General features: G+C 40.9%; 1 protein-coding gene across 1 annotated transcript in view; it reads left to right on the top strand.

Moving 5' to 3' along the window:
- LOC148533731 (cysteine-rich secretory protein 2-like) overlaps nt 1–17,217 on the top strand; it is a 53,037-nt gene that overhangs the window by 14,263 nt on the left and 21,557 nt on the right. Inside the window, exon 5 of the mRNA XM_088467196.1 lies at nt 8,497–8,588. Within this exon, the coding sequence (XP_088323322.1) occupies nt 8,497–8,588 (92 nt within the window). The remainder of the gene's footprint in view (nt 1–8,496; nt 8,589–17,217) is intronic.

Raw genomic sequence — 17,217 nt, 5'->3', positions numbered from 1 at the left:
TTGGCAAAAAGTCCCATTCGGAAACCGCTACAGGTTGTCATGCATCTAAGTCATGCCATATGGTGCATAAAGTGTCACGCTTTGAGGTTTTTGTGAATTCGGCCTGGGTTCAGAGAGAAGGACAAATGTGCAAGGCTTGAAGACCCTGGCTACTTCAGGTGACTTGGGCTGAAATTGTCCGGATCTGCACTGGAGCTGAAGTGGACTGGATCCACACTTAGACTTAATAAGAGTAGTACAGGGGATTTGCAGAACTGCGACAGAACAGGAACTGGGAGAGCATCCACTGTAAGGGACTAAAGAATAGGTGTCTATGGAGCACAGTTAGTCTGGATACAGGCAGGGCTGTGGAAGAAGTTGCATTGGTAACCAGACTGTGAATTCTCTTTATAGTACTGCCTGAGCACTGATTGGCTAACAGGGTCAGCTGTCTGCTATAGTGAATAGAGAGAGAGACTGGAGGATCAGTGGTCAGCTGACTGAAAGTGTCATGGCGGCACCCAATCTCAGAGCATATGGAGAATGATGGACACTGGCATCTCAGAGAAGACCCTGTTTCCACTAACAACACTGCACACTGGAGCCATGCAGGGAGACAATGGAAGGTCAACATCAAAGTACATAGCAATATGGGTCCAAGGCTTAGAGGACATAGGCAGATGACATAGCAGACCTGAAGGAGTGGTCTGGAGAGTCTTATTCCTGGAACACACACCAAGACAAACTCACGAGTATCCCAAGACATGGACTGCCACCAAATAGAATGAGACAAAAGTTCCAAAGTCATAGAAATGCCTGGGTGACCCACAGCTTTTGAAGAGTGGAGGTCCTTCAAGACTGTTTTGCAAAAATTCTCAGGGACAAAAGGCACACCTGATGGTTTTTCAAGAGGAGCTTCAGACTGACAAATCCTGAGAGAGTCTACCAAGGTCCTGGTCAAGGCTACATGAATCCTGGAATCCGGAATGATGGTTTCTTCCAAAGTAATTTAAGGCTGATTGAAGGAGAAACTTTGAGATAGGGCATCCACCTATATATTCTTAGACCCGTGCCGGAAGCAGATAATATAATTAAACCAGGTGAAAAGCAGAGCCCAACGAGTCTGCCTTGCATTCAGCCTTTTGGCCAATTTGATGTAGGCCAGATTCTTATGGTCCAGGAAAACCGTCACCACATGTTTAGCCCCCTCTAACCAGTGCCTCCAGTCATCAAAGGCCCGTTTGATGGCCAAAAGCTCCTGGATTCCTACATTATAGTTATTTTCCGCAGAGTGAAATTTCTTGGAAAAGAAAGCTCATGGATGAAACTTGCCATCTTTGAGATCTCCCTCAGAAAGAATAGCGCCCACTCCAATCTCAGAGATGTCCACCTCAACAACAAATGGGAGTTCTGGGTTGGGATGCTGAAGAATAGGAGCAGACACAAAAGCTGCTTTAAGTGTTTCAAAGGCTTGAATAGCACTGGATGAAAAATTAGCAACCTCAGCTCCTTTTTTAGTTAATCCAATGATGGATGAGAAAACAGAGGAGAAAGCTTTGATGAATCTGTGATAGTAATTGGCAAAACCCAAAAAACGCTGGATTGCCTTCAACTTAGTGGGTTGTTCCCAATCCAAGATTGCCTTCACCTAGCCAGGGACCATGGAGAAACCTTGCAAAGAAATAATGTATCCTAAGAAGGAGACCTCTTTCATGTCAAACTCACATTTCTCCAGCTTGGTGTACAGATTGTTATGTAACAATCTTCGCAAGACCTGCCTGATGTGCCTACGATGTTCCTCCACAGACTTGGAATAGATGAGGATGTCATCTATAGACATAATAGACCACTGCAAAGACTCCAAGGAAATCCCTTAACACCTCATTGATAAAATTGTGTAAATATAGCCAAAATGTCCTGAATGGGTGCTAAATGCCATCTTCCACTCATCTCCTTCTCTGATGTGAATGAGGTTATATGCACCTCTAGGATCAATTTTAGAAAAAATGGAAGCCTCACGCAGTTGGTCAAAGAGAACGGAGATGAGCGGCAGGGGATATGCATTCTTAACAGTGATCTTATTAAGTCCGCGGAAGTCAATGCAGGGTCGGAGTGATCCATCCTTCTTCTGGACAAAGAAGAAGCCCGCTCCTACTGGGGATTTTGAGGGATGAATGAATCCCTTGTCCAAAGCCTCTTGAATGTATTCCTGCATGGCTTTATTCTCTGGGATGGATAACGCATATAATATGCCTTTAGGAAGTCTGGCACCTATTAACAAATCAATGGCACAATCAAAAGAGCGGTGAGCCGGAAGAACGTCATCTTTTTTTCTTGGAAAAAACCTTGGCTAGATCCTGATAAGGAGTGGGAATTGATGGAGATTCTGATGAGACGGCAGCAGCAAGTCGAATGGGTCGAGACAGACACTGAGAGAAGCAGGCAGATCCTCACTGCAGAATCTCCCCAGTTTGCCATTGGATCACAGGATTGTATTTCTTCAGCCAAGGTAATCTCAATATGACTGGAGCCAGTGGACACGGAAGTACAAGAAATGACAGCTCTTCTCAATGCAGAGCTCCAATAGATAATTGAAAAGGAGGAGTCCTAAAAGCAACCTGGATTTGAGAAAGACTTTCGCCATAAAGACCAATGACTGACACAGGACATTATAAAGGTTCTGGACTCAGGCCTAATGTCTTTAAAAATTAAAGGTCCATAAAATTATCCGCAGCTCTGCTGTCCACGAAAGCAGAGACAGAAACCTAGGTGTTGGTTATGTTGATAATTGTGGAGATAAGGACAGAATTTTCAGGAGAGATGGATGCATGGCATAGATCTTCCCCTACAAATACACCTAGACCTTGGCTTTTCCTGATTTAACTGGACAAAGCTGGGCTACATGTCCTTTACAGTGACAATAGAGACAGAGACCCAGAGAACATCTCCTGCATTTTTCTTCAGCTGGAGGCCGAAACGCCCCAAGTTGCATTGGCTCTTCAAGTTCTGATGAGGCCATCCAAACCGGAGATCATGGAGGCAGAGAAGGAATTCTCTTCTCCACCCTACATTCCTGGAGTCACTGATTGATACAGATGGCTATATGGTCAGAAAGCCCCCAGTAGAACTTACTACGGAGGGCTGGGTCATTCCAACCCATGTCAACAGCCATTTTCAGAATTCTGTACAGTAGTCCTTGGCTGCTCTGTTCTCCCACTTCCAGGACCTGAGACTGGCTTCTGCCAAGCCGCCTTATCTGGGTCATCGTAGAGCAGACTCAACACAGCACAAAAAAGAGTCCACAGTCTGTAGTGCAGCACTACTAGAGGGAAGACCAAAGGCCCAGGTCTGAGGGTCTCCCTGTAAAAGTGAAATAATGATACCAACTTGCTGGATCTCTGAGCCCGAGGACCAGAGCTTAAAATAGAGCTTACAGCTCTCTTTGAAATTCAAGAAATCATTGCAGTTTCCTGAGAACCGATCGGGCAGATTTAATTTTGGTTTGAACATAGCAGGAGCTGCAGTACCTTGAGTCTCCTCAACCTGACGAGAAAGCTCTTGCACTTTTTGAGTCAGGAGTTGAATCTGAGATGGCTCCATGACTGTAGAGAATAAAGATGAATACCCTATTGTTAAGATATATTCTCTGTGGCCAGTAATAATGTTAGGAATGGGTATTATCTTTTATTAAGAAAGTCCCGCAACAGCCTTGAAGGCTGGGATGCTTGGCTAGCTGCAGCCATGGAGCAGCTTTGAGGGCTATTGAGCCTTGGCTTAGTTAAGGCCTGTGGGCTGTAGAACAAGATGTGGCCTTTGGGCCATGCAGCAGCCTTGAGGGTTGGTGAGCCTTGGCTAGTTATTGTAGATGTGAGGCTTATGCTACTGTGTTGGTACAAGCAGCGGTATGCTGGATTGTGTACTTTAGACACTGGATTGCGGCTTGTGATGTTGGGTTGACACAAGCGGTGGTACACAGGATTGCATACTTCGGATGCTGGATTATGGCCTGTGCCACTGGGTTGACACAAGCAGCTGGACGATGGAGTGCAGCCTGTGCCGCTGGGTTGACACAAGTGGCTGGATGCTGGAGTGTGGCCTTTGCCACCAGGTTGACACAAGCAGCTGTATGCTTAGCTGGATGACACAAATGGCATAGAGTTGGAACTGTATGCGGACGGTGACGCCTAGATGGCACAAATGGCAGGTAGAAAGTATGCGGACCATGCCACTTAGATGACACAAACGGCTTTGATAACAAAGCTGACTGGATAACTGGGTACTCGACTGGATAACAGGAGACAATGCCAGAACCGGAAACACGAGAAACGCTATCACCGGCATTGGAGCAGCATTCACGCCAGAAGCAAATAGCCGCAGGAACCAATCCAGAACAGAGCAGGAATGATGGACATATGTGAAAAAAGGTTTGGGTGGGGTCCGCACTAGTCACTCAGTTTAATCATATGTTAATTCACTGTTTAGTAATAGAAACCAACATAAAGGTCTTAACTTAAATAAATTATAATAAGACTTGTACTGTGGTTGGTGGTGCTACCAGAAAAATTTGTAAAAATCACAATTAAACTATTGAGCGAAGAAGCAGAAGAGCAAAAAAGTCTTACCGATGCACTCTTCAAGAAATTGGATAAGGGAAATAAGAAAAATAATTGAAAACAGAAAAAATTAAATAAATATAATACTTAACCTTTATTAAATCTCTTTTAAAAAAAAGAAAACAGGTAGTGTATTTCTAAATACACATCTAAATGCCTGAGATCTCAAAATATAAACATATTAATACAATAACACATCAAAAAAATATTATACACATAGGAACAGTCTTGGTGAAAATATTTAATACCCAATTTCTTATGTACTGTAATAACCAATAAGTATATATCATACATTGACAGGAACATTGGGATAAAAACCCACCTACTTTAATTATCAAATGTGTAAGCAAAATTTTTGCTCCACCAAATATTGTTTTTTAAACGCATCAAAAGAAACATAGCCGCATATCACATTAATCAATCTTAATATACACATATAAATATGACACCATCAAAAATAGATAGTTAGAGAGATCTATTTTGTCATTTAAATTCACTCTGACAAAAATGCTCACTTAACCGAGGTAATTGGATAATAAAATTGAAATAATACTCTAAAGCAAATAGATAGGAGGATTCATATGTATGCCTATCTGTCATCTGAAAGTGATTAGTAAAATAATCACAAAGATAAGTAGATTGTAATACTTAATTAACCAAGGTAATTAACAGAGAATTAGAGTTGATAGTCCAATTCAATCAATCCCTGTGAAAATTCATTTATGAACACATCTATAATTAAAGTGCAGGGTGCTTGCAATAATCAGTATTGAATAGTTAATACACGTGAACCACAAATAATAATTGATTAAATCACAAGAATTAATTTATAAACACATCTCTAATTAAAGTGCAATGTGCTTGTAATAGTCAGTATTAAGTAGTTAGTACACATGAGCCACAAACAAAAATGGATTAAATCACATAGATTCAAATATATATAAATATAAGCACCATGATATGAGTGTATGTACCAGATAAGAATCATTAGATCACAAAGTTAAAAGAAAAGAAAAGCCTGGGGAGAAGATATGTCATACAACTTCTACTGTCCCTTGTCAAATAAATTTCAAACAGGGGATGAGAGAGAAGTAAACATTGTCCCCAGGGAAACAACAGTTTAAGAGCGCTTCTGCTGTCCCCGCTCCTGACAGTATCTCCCCTCTGTTACTATAAATGCATTGCAGAGAGGGAGTTTCAGTCCGGCTTGAATGAGAGAGCGCTATAGGGATAGAGAAAAACAAAGAGATACCTCGTGAGCGAATACAATGGGCAGGAGATGCGGCTGCCGGTGGTGTATCAGCTGGGCTATGGCATGCAGACAGCTCGCCGGGTATCGTAGGCAGGAAGTGCGGCTGCCTGTGGATCAGCTGAGCTGTGCAGTACAGATAGCTCGTCGGGTAGATGTGCATTTCGCCTCTGACGGCTTGGTCTCCTGATCGTCATGAGGTAAGATTTATCTCCCTCCCCCTTAATCTATCAATGTCTATCCAATCACGCTCCTTGCTTTTGATAGACATATTTAAAAGTTAACCAGCGAATAGAATTATAAGGACCAAAGAAAAGTAACAAGTATGACTGTGTTACGTACATAGGGGATTCCGGTCTTAATTAGCATAAGTAAACAAAGAGAGAGAGCACATGGTATACCCGGAATACTTAGGTCGCAGACAGTATAGACCAGGTCTATTATAAATAGATTAATAAACATATACTTAGATTTAGATCTATCTGATAAATATTAGTAAATAGTCTCACAACATGAGACTAAGTATACATATTTAATTGGCTAAGAATTATACATATATATATATATATATATATATATATATATATATAGGAAAATATGTATAACCATGTCTAAAAAAATTATATATGTGTGATATTAAAGGTAGTGACTATAAATCTGAAATGTTGCACATGGAAGGTTACCCTCCACAATCAGAAAAATAATATGATGGTCAAACTGTGAATACTTACTATATATCCAAATTAAAATAAAAATAAAAATACAAATAAAAACATCCCATTAAGACATACCCAAACAATAATATGTAAAAATATATATTGCATAAATGATCGCAAGAATAATAGCAATTACCAAAAAAAATTGGGTGTATATGAACATATATGAGGTATATATATACCCCTATATGTGAGCATGCATGCCCACATATCTATATGTGTGCATATATTCAATATGGAAAAATATATACATACAACAAATATATATATAAAATGAGTTAAATTATAAAATCATAATGATGTAAATAAATATGATATAGCATGAGTGATAAACCAGAAAAAACGTGAAAGAAAATCAATGGTGAAAAATGCAAAAAGTCTGGGTGAAAAGTGATATGGTGTAAGAGATAAAGGAAAAGAGAAAGACATAAAATATAAAATGTGAGTGAACGGAAAATAAATATGATAAGTGATAAAGATGGTGCAATGCACTGTGTATTCAAAAATTATGTAATAATACACTTAAATACAAATAAATTAAACCAATATTTGGTGGAGCAACAATTTTGCTTACACATTTGATAATTAAAGAAGGTGGGTTTTTATCCCAATTTATGATATACTTTTTCTTTATTACAGTACATAAGGAATTGGGTATTAAATATTTTCGCCAAGACTGTTGCTATGTGTATAATATTTTTTTGATGTGTTAAATTGTATTAATATGTTTATGAGATCTCAGGCATTTAGATGTGTATCTAGAAATACACTACCTGTTATCTTTTTTTTAAAAGAGATTTAATAAAGGTTAAGCATTATATTTATTTAATTTTTTCTGTTTTCAATAATTTTTTTTATTTCCCTTATCCAATTTCTTGAAGAGTGCACCAGTAAGACTTTTTTGCTCTTCTGCTTCTTCGCTCAATAGTTTAATTAATGATGGACAGATGATTGGAGGAGTTCAGCAAATGGTCCCCCGGCGTTCGCATGAGTGGCTTGTGAAAAAATCGACAAAATTAGAACCAATACCCCCACAAAATCGACCACATTGTTTCTATTCAAAAAAGATCAATTACAAACAGTCGAGTTTGGTTCCATTCTGATTTTGATGGTGCTTTTGTTTCTATTTAAATTTCTATTTTTGAATTTCTAAATGTGTTTTATTCACCTTCAAAAGAACACAAAATCGAACCGAAATCATACAAAAGCATTCTTATTGGCCAAAACGTATCACATGCACTGTATGACCTACAAACACCTCCATCCCAGTGCTAATTTGCATATCCACAATTTAAAAAAAAAAGTCATTGCTATGCCATTAAATGCCTGATATATAGAGCCAGAGTGCCCCACATGCTTCTCTCCCATGTTTTTTTCACCATCATATTGAGTTCTCAGATAATTCTGTATGACTTAAAACCAAACAGAACTGTTTTTCATGGTTCTGTTGAAAATGGTGATTTTGCGTCAATTTTGGATTGAGCTTGGATTGAATTTCAAACATCAATGGTCTAGTTGAAGTTCAATTATCTGGGGATTTTGAGGGGGTTTTGCCTTTAGTAAATACCTTAATTTCAAAATCACAACAAAGTATAATGAAACTAAATATCGCACCCTTAGTAAATTCAGAGGCGTAATTGGTTCTGGTGACTCCCAGTGCAAACTTCATATCCTCCCACACAGCAGGGCTTGAAAAGGGTAGTGGCCGTCTAACATAAGGGGCATAGGTGGCTTGGGAAATCCTTATAACATCACTCCAGGGGTGTGTTGGGCTGCTCCCAGAGGCTAGTACCTATACTCTGACAGGAACTGAGTACGGCAGGAGAATGTCACGCTGCAGCATCTGAGGGTGACATGCAGGTGTGACCCGCATCTCCATAAAGACGCCACTAGTAAATTTACCACTAGAAGTTTGTAATTTGAAATTCTCTATTTTAAGGTTGTTTGGTCCAATTCAAGCTTCATTGGCTGTGGATTGGCAGTGTGCAACGGGCCGTTTCCTTTCCTGTTTATTTGCCACTATTGTCCAGCGTAAGTATTGTTTTTTATTTTTTAAAAACAATTTTGATTACCTATTTTATAAGTGACACAAGCATTGGACTTATAACTACAGTATATGGCAATGGTAATAAGTGAGAAAATAAAGGACTAACAAATGGAAGAGATAGGAGTGTATTGGTTACCGTGGTAGGTCTATTTACTAAGCCTTGGATGGAGATAAATTATAAAAAGAAGAAAAGGTGGACCCAGCACTAGATTTACTTATTGATAACAGTCGGATTCGTAACCCCAATAAACAGAATAGTGTAGATTGTACACAAAATAGAAAGGTGCTCCCAGAATCAAAATGTTATTAGAAAGAGAGGACACAAGAAAGTACTTCTATATGGGGCACACTTGTATGAAATTATCTTGGAGGTTTTGGCCAAAGAGGCAAATATCAACCTCCATAGTTGGACTCACTTATACAATACTTACACAAAAAAAGAGACATGTAACACGTATTAGGATGGAGGAACTAAAGAAAATGAATAGTTCTAATATTGGTCCCTTTTAATCCATATTCCCATTAATACATGTTCATAAAAAACATATACACTAGACTTTTTAGAAAATTAGATAATTGACAGTGATATAAGAGATGTGCTTTTCTGCCTTGAAATAACTGAAATCCATATTTCATGTTCTGGATACCTCTCAGGAATTGCCCTTAATAGGTATAACCAAGCAATAGTACATGAAAGAGAGTGCCAAAATCTATTTATCTTGTGTCCTCTTATGTCAGATTGCAGCCTCTAATGACAGAGTGGTACAGGATCTCTTATAAATTATTGATATAATATCTGAATACTATTCTCAGGAAAAGTGGCTGGTTTTTATACTGTCTTTATATGTTATCTTTTTCAATACCTTCATGTATTTCACATATTTTCGCCTTTTCTAAAAAGTCTATTGTATATGTTTTTTATGAACGTGTATTACAGGTTGATTTTCCCATATCCAAAATGCTTGGGACCAGGGGTATTTTGGATAATGGAATATTCCGTATTTTGCAATAATTGCATACCATAATGAAATATCTTGGGAATAGGACCCAAATATACACACAGAATGCATTTATGTGTTATATACACCTTATACACACAGCCTGCAGGTAATTTTATATAATATATTCAATAATTTAGTGGCTCAAACAAAGTTTGTGTACAGAAATGAAATTCATTTATGTTTCATATACACCTTATACACACAGCCTGCAGGTAATTTTATACAATATTTTTAATAATTTGTGCATTAGATAAATTTTGTGTACATTGATCCATCAAAAATCAAAGGTTTCATTATCTCAGTCATGCCAAAAAAATTCTGTATTTCGGAATATTCCGTATTTCGGAATATTTGGATATGGGAGACTCAACCTGTATTGGGAATATGGATAAGAAGGGACCGATATTAGAATTATTCATTTTCTTTAGTTCCTCCATCCTAATACGTGTTACATGTCTCTTTTTTGTGTAAGTATTGTATAAGTGAGTCCAACTATGAAGGTTGATAATTGCCCATTTGGCCAAAACACCTCCAAGATAATTTCATACAAAGTGTGCCCCATATAGAAGTACTTTCTTGTGTCCTCTCTTTCTATGGAGATAAATTAGATGGAAATAAAGAGCCAGCTCCTAACTGTCATTTTTCAAACACAGCCTGTGACATGGCAGTTAGGAGCTGGTTGGTTGGCTTGTATCTCTGTTCACTTTATCTCCATCCAAGGCTTAATAAATAGACCTCAAGGAATGTTAGACACAGCTACAGTATAGGATCTGTTAACTAATTCTGAGTTGCACTCAGGTCTGAAAGTTACTGTATTTGGTGAGTTTTGCAAACTGCACTGTAGCGACCATATGTATATTTGCCTATCTCTGGGTGTACACATGGGAGAGAACCACCTAGTAGGAGTGCCATTAATAGTCATGGCAGCTGCTGTAGAAGACAGAGGCCTGGGAGAGGTTCAATTGCAGACATTGGTGCAACTCAGAATATGGGTAGATACACCCATTTCAGTGTGAGTCTGCTCCAATATGCCCTATACTCCCAGTTTTTGCTCTATACTCCCACCCTTGCCCAGGATCCTTCTAATCAGTAATGGAACTTTGGCCCTGAAGTAGGGATAGTCATCGACTGTTGCCAATTAACAAATATTGATGGTTTACTACCGATGGCCGATGATTCTGCAATCAATGGCAGAGAGCCAATCGATGGCAAAGTAGAACCAGGTGTTTTTTTCTGCTCCTGACACAGAGCATAACCTCCCCAACTGGAGGCCCACTAAACCCAGCCACCTCCCTTTTTCATTGGTCTGCAGCTTTCCGTGCACCTGGTATTTGTGGCCATCGAGTGGTGCAAAACATCGATGGTTCATCATAGATGGGTATTGTACCATTGATGGTTATCAGACCCATTTTTACATTAAGAAAATTAAGGTAAAACTTGAACTTGAAGACTGCATTGCTGGAACTTCACACATTGGTCAAATGGACTGTTCAACAAAAAAAAATCACATAATTTGGGCCTGTTTTTCTTCCACTATTAACTTCAATAACATTAATTTTTATCAATTTCCAGTCAATTTTGACCACCTTAGAGCTCACAATATTGTTTTCATCCAGTTTAGGCCAAAAGATTGCACCAAGCTACTGTAGCTGGCTGACTTATACTCCATTTCCGCTGACTAAAAAACCTGGGTAATTGCTGTGTCTACCCAGGACCCAGCTTAGTGGAAACAACTCCAAGGAAAAAATCCCAGGCCTACTGACCCAGGATTTCTACCCGGGTATCGAACAGGGTTTTTAGCAGGTAAATTCCAATAACATTGCAGTGGAAACAGCTCTTACCTGACTTTTTTGACCCAGGTAATTGAAAAAGCTGCTGTTGGTCCTTCCAGGGTGCTGGCTGATGATGTAATCACCCAGAGACCAGAGGAGATGCCTGAATAAAGGATGTCATTAAAAATGTAATTAAATGAAATAAATAATAAATAATAATAAGTAATAATACATTAAATAATAATAATATAAAATAATTAAAAAATATATATTATTATTAATAATAATAATAATACTACAGGATGTAAATAAAAATGTAATTAAATGTGGATGTCATTAAATATGGCCTGAATAAAGGCCATTTTTAATGACATCCACAGGTATTGTTGGACTTACCTGGGTTTAGTGGAAAAGGAGTTGACCCGGGAAAAACCTGGTACGAGGGTGCAGTGTAAACTGGGTCTAAGCTGGGTATGATTCGGCAAAATGTCAGGTAGAAAATCCCAGAATAGATGTGGGATTTTGGTGGAAAAGGGGTATAAGCTAAGCGACAGCAGTGGGTGGCACAAACACGTGGCAGTTAAACTTCCAACATGGCACATCTAGGAAACAAAGTGGCACTGCAGTGGCAGACAGGATGGCAGTTCAATATAAACTATACGATGCTATAGAATGTTATTTCTTTCATTAATCAAGAGAGAACTACCTGTAAATCAGAGGACCAAAAGCAGTATAAAGAAAAGGAGGTGGAGCATGTAGTAGAAGAGAGATTGATTGATAAATTGATTGAATCATTATTTTATTACTGCTATAAAAAAAAGCTATTAAATATCAAGCACCCAAAATGGATGAGAGTGGTGTGTTTATTAATTGATTCATTCATTGATTAATTATTAATTGATTAAGAAAATTAAATTTAAGGGCTGGGAGGATACGGGGTTCTCTCAGTCACCCAGACACCGAGCAGATGAAACCAAAGTGGTGGGTTATTTTTCACGGCACACAGAAATAGGTCATATGCAATGGCAAGGGGTAAACACAGTGAACAGGCAATATGCCGGTAGCAGTCCAGACAGAGGCAGTCCCAGTAGAGTATAAAGTCCCAGAACAATTCCACAAAATAGCTAGAGACACTCAGTCCCCACAGGAGAAACTATTACCAAATCCACACAGCTGTAATAGCGTATGAGTCCACCCAAGCATTTCTGGGATATGACACAGTCGAAACTATCATCGATCACACAGCAGTGAATAGTGTATGAGTCCATCCAAGAGTTTCCAGGATACCACACAGTTGAAACTATCACCGATCTCACAGCAGTGATAGTGTATGAGTCCACCAAAGTGTTTCCTGGATACCACACTGTCAAAACTATCACTGATCACACAGCATTGAATAGCGTATATGTCCATACAGGACTGGCGATGCGTTCCACTCAGCACTTTGGGAGAGATTAGCTCTTAGCCAAAGTAAGTGACTAACATGCGGAGTTGACTTCAGTGACCTCTTTTGAAACCTTCCAATTTCCCCAGGTCCTTGTGACCACCCAGGGGAGTTGTACTGTTTCCTGATTGATGTGGGTCCCTTATCCTCTAACTTCCGACTACCTCCCCCAGATATTACTTCCCTGACGAACACCTGCTGGGTTGGCTCCATGCAGTCTGTCTTACTCCAGTGAGGGACAAAGGCAGGAAAGTGGAAAGAGGTGTAAGTTCTGAGTGTCCCCTGCGGTGGTGGAAATTAACCCACGAGGTCTTTTGTTCTGTTAGGTGTTACATTGCTCTACTGGTTATGAATAAAACAGGGATATGGACAAGGCTAAACATCAAGGGCTAAACAGTATTAAACATTACATTTCCTCACATTATTACAGTATATAATATACCTGCTAATGCAAAAGTATAAGTCCTGTGAATGAACACACATACTGTACACTAGCAGACGGATAGGGGAACGAAAAGGGCTAAAAAGTTCATTAATCGCTGCAGGGAATGAGATGATGCAAATACATTTTTAACACATATCTCCTTTCCTCACATTGGCCATAATAGATTACATTGTCAGTAGGCAAGGATTACTCACAAGGAGCTCCATTTACAAACGAACAAAATACTAGCGGCAATTTTTGTTTAGTATCACTGTGATACAAATGAAAATTCTGGCGAGGTCCAGCGAAGTCCAGGTCCTCAGCGAGGTCCTCCACTAGGCTGCTGGTAGCCTAACACTGCCAGCGATGGGCCTCCATAGTTATGCACATGCGCGATGGTCTGTCTGCGCATGTGCATGACACGGAGACCCAGCAGTGCCTGGAAGGCTTTGCTGAAGCCAGAAGTGCACTGCTGGGTGTCCATTGCTGGCAAGATGGCGAGAGCGACTGCATTGAGTGAGGTCAGCACTACACATTTACACAGGACCAGCGCTTAACTTCCCAACGCTGGTCCAGGTGCTGCACAGCTGAGCCCCTTCCCTCCCCCTGAGCACTTGCCCAATAGCGCCAGGAGGAGGGTGGCAGGCAGGCTCATGCAGTGCATAACACACACATCGCCACCAGCGCGGGGGTGATGTGTGTTAATCAGCAGCCAATGAGAGTCAGACTGACTCTCATTGGCTGCTGCTGCACACACATCTCCGCCAGAGCTAGCAGCAATGTGTGTATTAATCAGCAGCCAATGAGAGTCAGATAAACTCTCATTGACTGCTGCAGTGCCCACTGCAAGATCTGGCACCCTTCCGGCTCCTGCAGTGGGCAATGGGAGAGACGTCATGATGTCTCTCCCATAATCCAGAGCGTGTCAGCCCGGGAGGACTGATGTGCGGATGTCAGCAGGAGACGGAGTGTGGATTCAGGTAAGTATTTTTCTTTTATTTATTGTTTAATTTCAGTGTGTATTCGTCGGGGGGCACTTATACTGGGGGCACTGTATCGGGGGGAAAATGACTAAGGAGTGGACTACTACTAGGAGCACTGCTTTGAGGGGGGACTATTACTAAGGAGGGGAATACTACTGGGGGCACTGCTTCAGGGAGGACCACTACTGGGGACTACTACTGGGGGGATACTACTGGGGGCACTGCATTGGGGGGACCACTACTGGGGGCACTGCATCATGGGGGACCACTACTGGGGGACTACTACAGGGTACACTACATCAAGGGGGACTCCTTCTGGGGGCACTATATAAAGGGCACTGTATAGGGGGGACTACTACTGGGGGCACTGCATTGGGGGGGACCACTACTGGGGACTACTACTGGGGGGACCACTACTGGGGGCACTGCATCAAGGGGGACTCCTACTGGGACACTATATAAGGAGCTTACTACTGGGGGCACTGCACAGGGGGGACCACTACAGGGGGCACTGAAAAGGGAGAACCACTGCAGGGGGCACTGCATGTGGGGGATAACTACTGGGGGCCTGCATAAGGGGGACAACTAGTGGGGGCACTGCATAGGGGAGACTGTATAAGGGGCACTGCATTAAGGTACAAATGGAAAGAAATGTTCCCAGTCACAAGAAAGGGGGGTGTATCATGTTGACACACCCCCTTTTTCAATAGCCATGCCCCTTGTGACCATGCCCATTTTTCATTGCACACGCACATAGTGGGGGGCTCTATTTTTAAATTTGCCCTTGGCTTCAAATACCCTAGTTACGCCACTGGATAATATACACAATAAAAAATTGATTTTGATAAAAAAGAAAACAAAAGTGACCACCTTGATACTTGATAATTAGTGCAGCCACTGGCTGAAGTAAGAATTAATAGTTGATAGTTAACTGTTGACGCAGCCTCTGGGCTGAGTAGTAGTGGTATACAGAGCTATGATTAGGAGCCAGTCCTGCAACAGCCTTGAGGGCTGGAAGTCTTGGAAAGTTGCGGCCATTACAGTCTTGAGGGCTGGTGAGGAGTGATGACAGGTGGCCTTTGGGCCATGAAGCAGGGTGCGGCCTTTGGGCCGTGTAGCAGAATTGAGGGCTGAGAACCCTTGGTTGAATGTCACTGTTGTGCGACTTGTGCAGCCAGATTGACACAAGCAGCAGTATGCTGGCTTGCATACACTTGACGCTGATGTGTGACTTGTGCCGCCGGGTTGACACAAGCAGCAGTTCACTGGATTGCAAACACTGGGTGCTGAGGTGCGGCTTGTGCCATCTGGATAACACAAATGGCAAGTGACTGAAGTGCAGACCGTGCCGCCTGGATGACACAAATGCCAGGAGCAAAACTTCGCAGACTGGGGAACTGGATACTCGGCTTGAACAGGAGACACACAGCAGAACCGGCGGAAACGTGTGAATGCTATCATCAGCACCTGAGCAACCTATCAGCAAGGTAGAAAAAGTAGGATGCACCATTCCTGTGCCAGCAGAGGTGATATCAGTCAGATGGCCACTCCATTCATTTGGTGGTTCAGAATTATAAAAAAAAAATGAAAGGGACATGCAGGAGATGCTGTCTGTGGCCATTACAATTTCTGGACATTCATAAACCATGAAATTAAAAATTTCAGGCAGCAATGCCCCAAACACCACATACTGCAAAGAAAAGAAGTGCAAGATGGAATTGTCCTTGGGCCCTCAAACCCACCCTTATGTTGTATATATGAAACAGGACATTCTCAGTTCAACAAACCAATCACTTCAGCGACAGGGACTGCCACTTGTGGCTGAAATAATTGGTTTGTTTGAACCCCCCACAAAACAAGCTGCCAATGGCTTTACTATATAGGTAAGATCAGAAGTCGTCATCCCCATCAGTGTATGCATCATCTTCTTCTTCACACAATATTAATTCATCCCCGCCAGAATCCACCATTACAGACGCTTCTGTATTTTTTTTTACATAATTGCTGGTAAAGGTCTTCCTCGTGGAATTAGTAATTTGTAATATTTTGTAATATTTTGTAATATTTTGATGAACATCATCTTTTCTACATTTTGGGGAAGTAACCTCCTATGCTGATCATTGACAAGGTTCCCATCTGTGCTGAAAACTCTTTCAGAGTACACACTGGAGGGTGGGCAACTTAAGTAAAGCAAAGCCAGTTTGTGTAAGGGACTCTAAATTGTTTTTTTTCCTGCCAGTAGTGAAACGGACTGAATGACATGCCTATTTGGATGCTATCCCTAAAGTAATCATCCACCATTCTCTGAATGGTAACCGTATCAGACAAAGTCACGGTAGACTCATTTTAGGCAGTTCTCTCAGACCCAACCAGATGTCATTAGGGTTTGCTGACTGATCTGGATCAGCACCAGCAGTGGGTCTCTTATTAAAATGTAATTTTTGCCTGGCAGCTGCAGAAACAGAAGGAGGAAATGCTGCTGTGTCACGTTCCGCTTGAGTTGACAATTTTTTCACCACCAGCTCTTTGTATCTTTTTAGATTTATGTCCATTGGAAAGAAAGAGACAAGGTATGACTTAAACCTAGTATCAAGTATGGTTGCCAAAATATAGTTATCTGATTTCAAGAGATTGACAACCCTTGGATCCTGTCAAAGCAAATAAAGGGCTTGATATACCAGTCCGAAAAAATTTGCGGAATCACTCCATTTCAGCTCCTCCTTCAGTTTCTCCAACTGCTTTTGCAGAAGTCTGGTTAGGGGGAATGACCTGACTCAAGCTGGCAGTGTCTAAACTAACTTCACATGTGGTAAGTTCAAAGAGTTTGAGAACCTTGCACAACATGGACATTATTCTCCACTGTGCTTGACAAAGGTGCATTCCCACTCCTTTCCCTGTGTCATAGGCCATAGCGTAGCCTTGGACGCCCTTTTTCTGCTACTCCATCTGCTGAAGCATATAGAGGGTAGAATTCCACCTAGTTACAACT

The sequence above is a fragment of the Taudactylus pleione genome, unplaced genomic scaffold (assembly GCF_031769625.1).
Source record: "Taudactylus pleione unplaced genomic scaffold, aTauple2 ptg000070l, whole genome shotgun sequence".
Taxonomy (NCBI): domain Eukaryota; kingdom Metazoa; phylum Chordata; class Amphibia; order Anura; family Myobatrachidae; genus Taudactylus; species Taudactylus pleione.
This window is presented reverse-complemented; position numbering and strand designations above follow the sequence as displayed.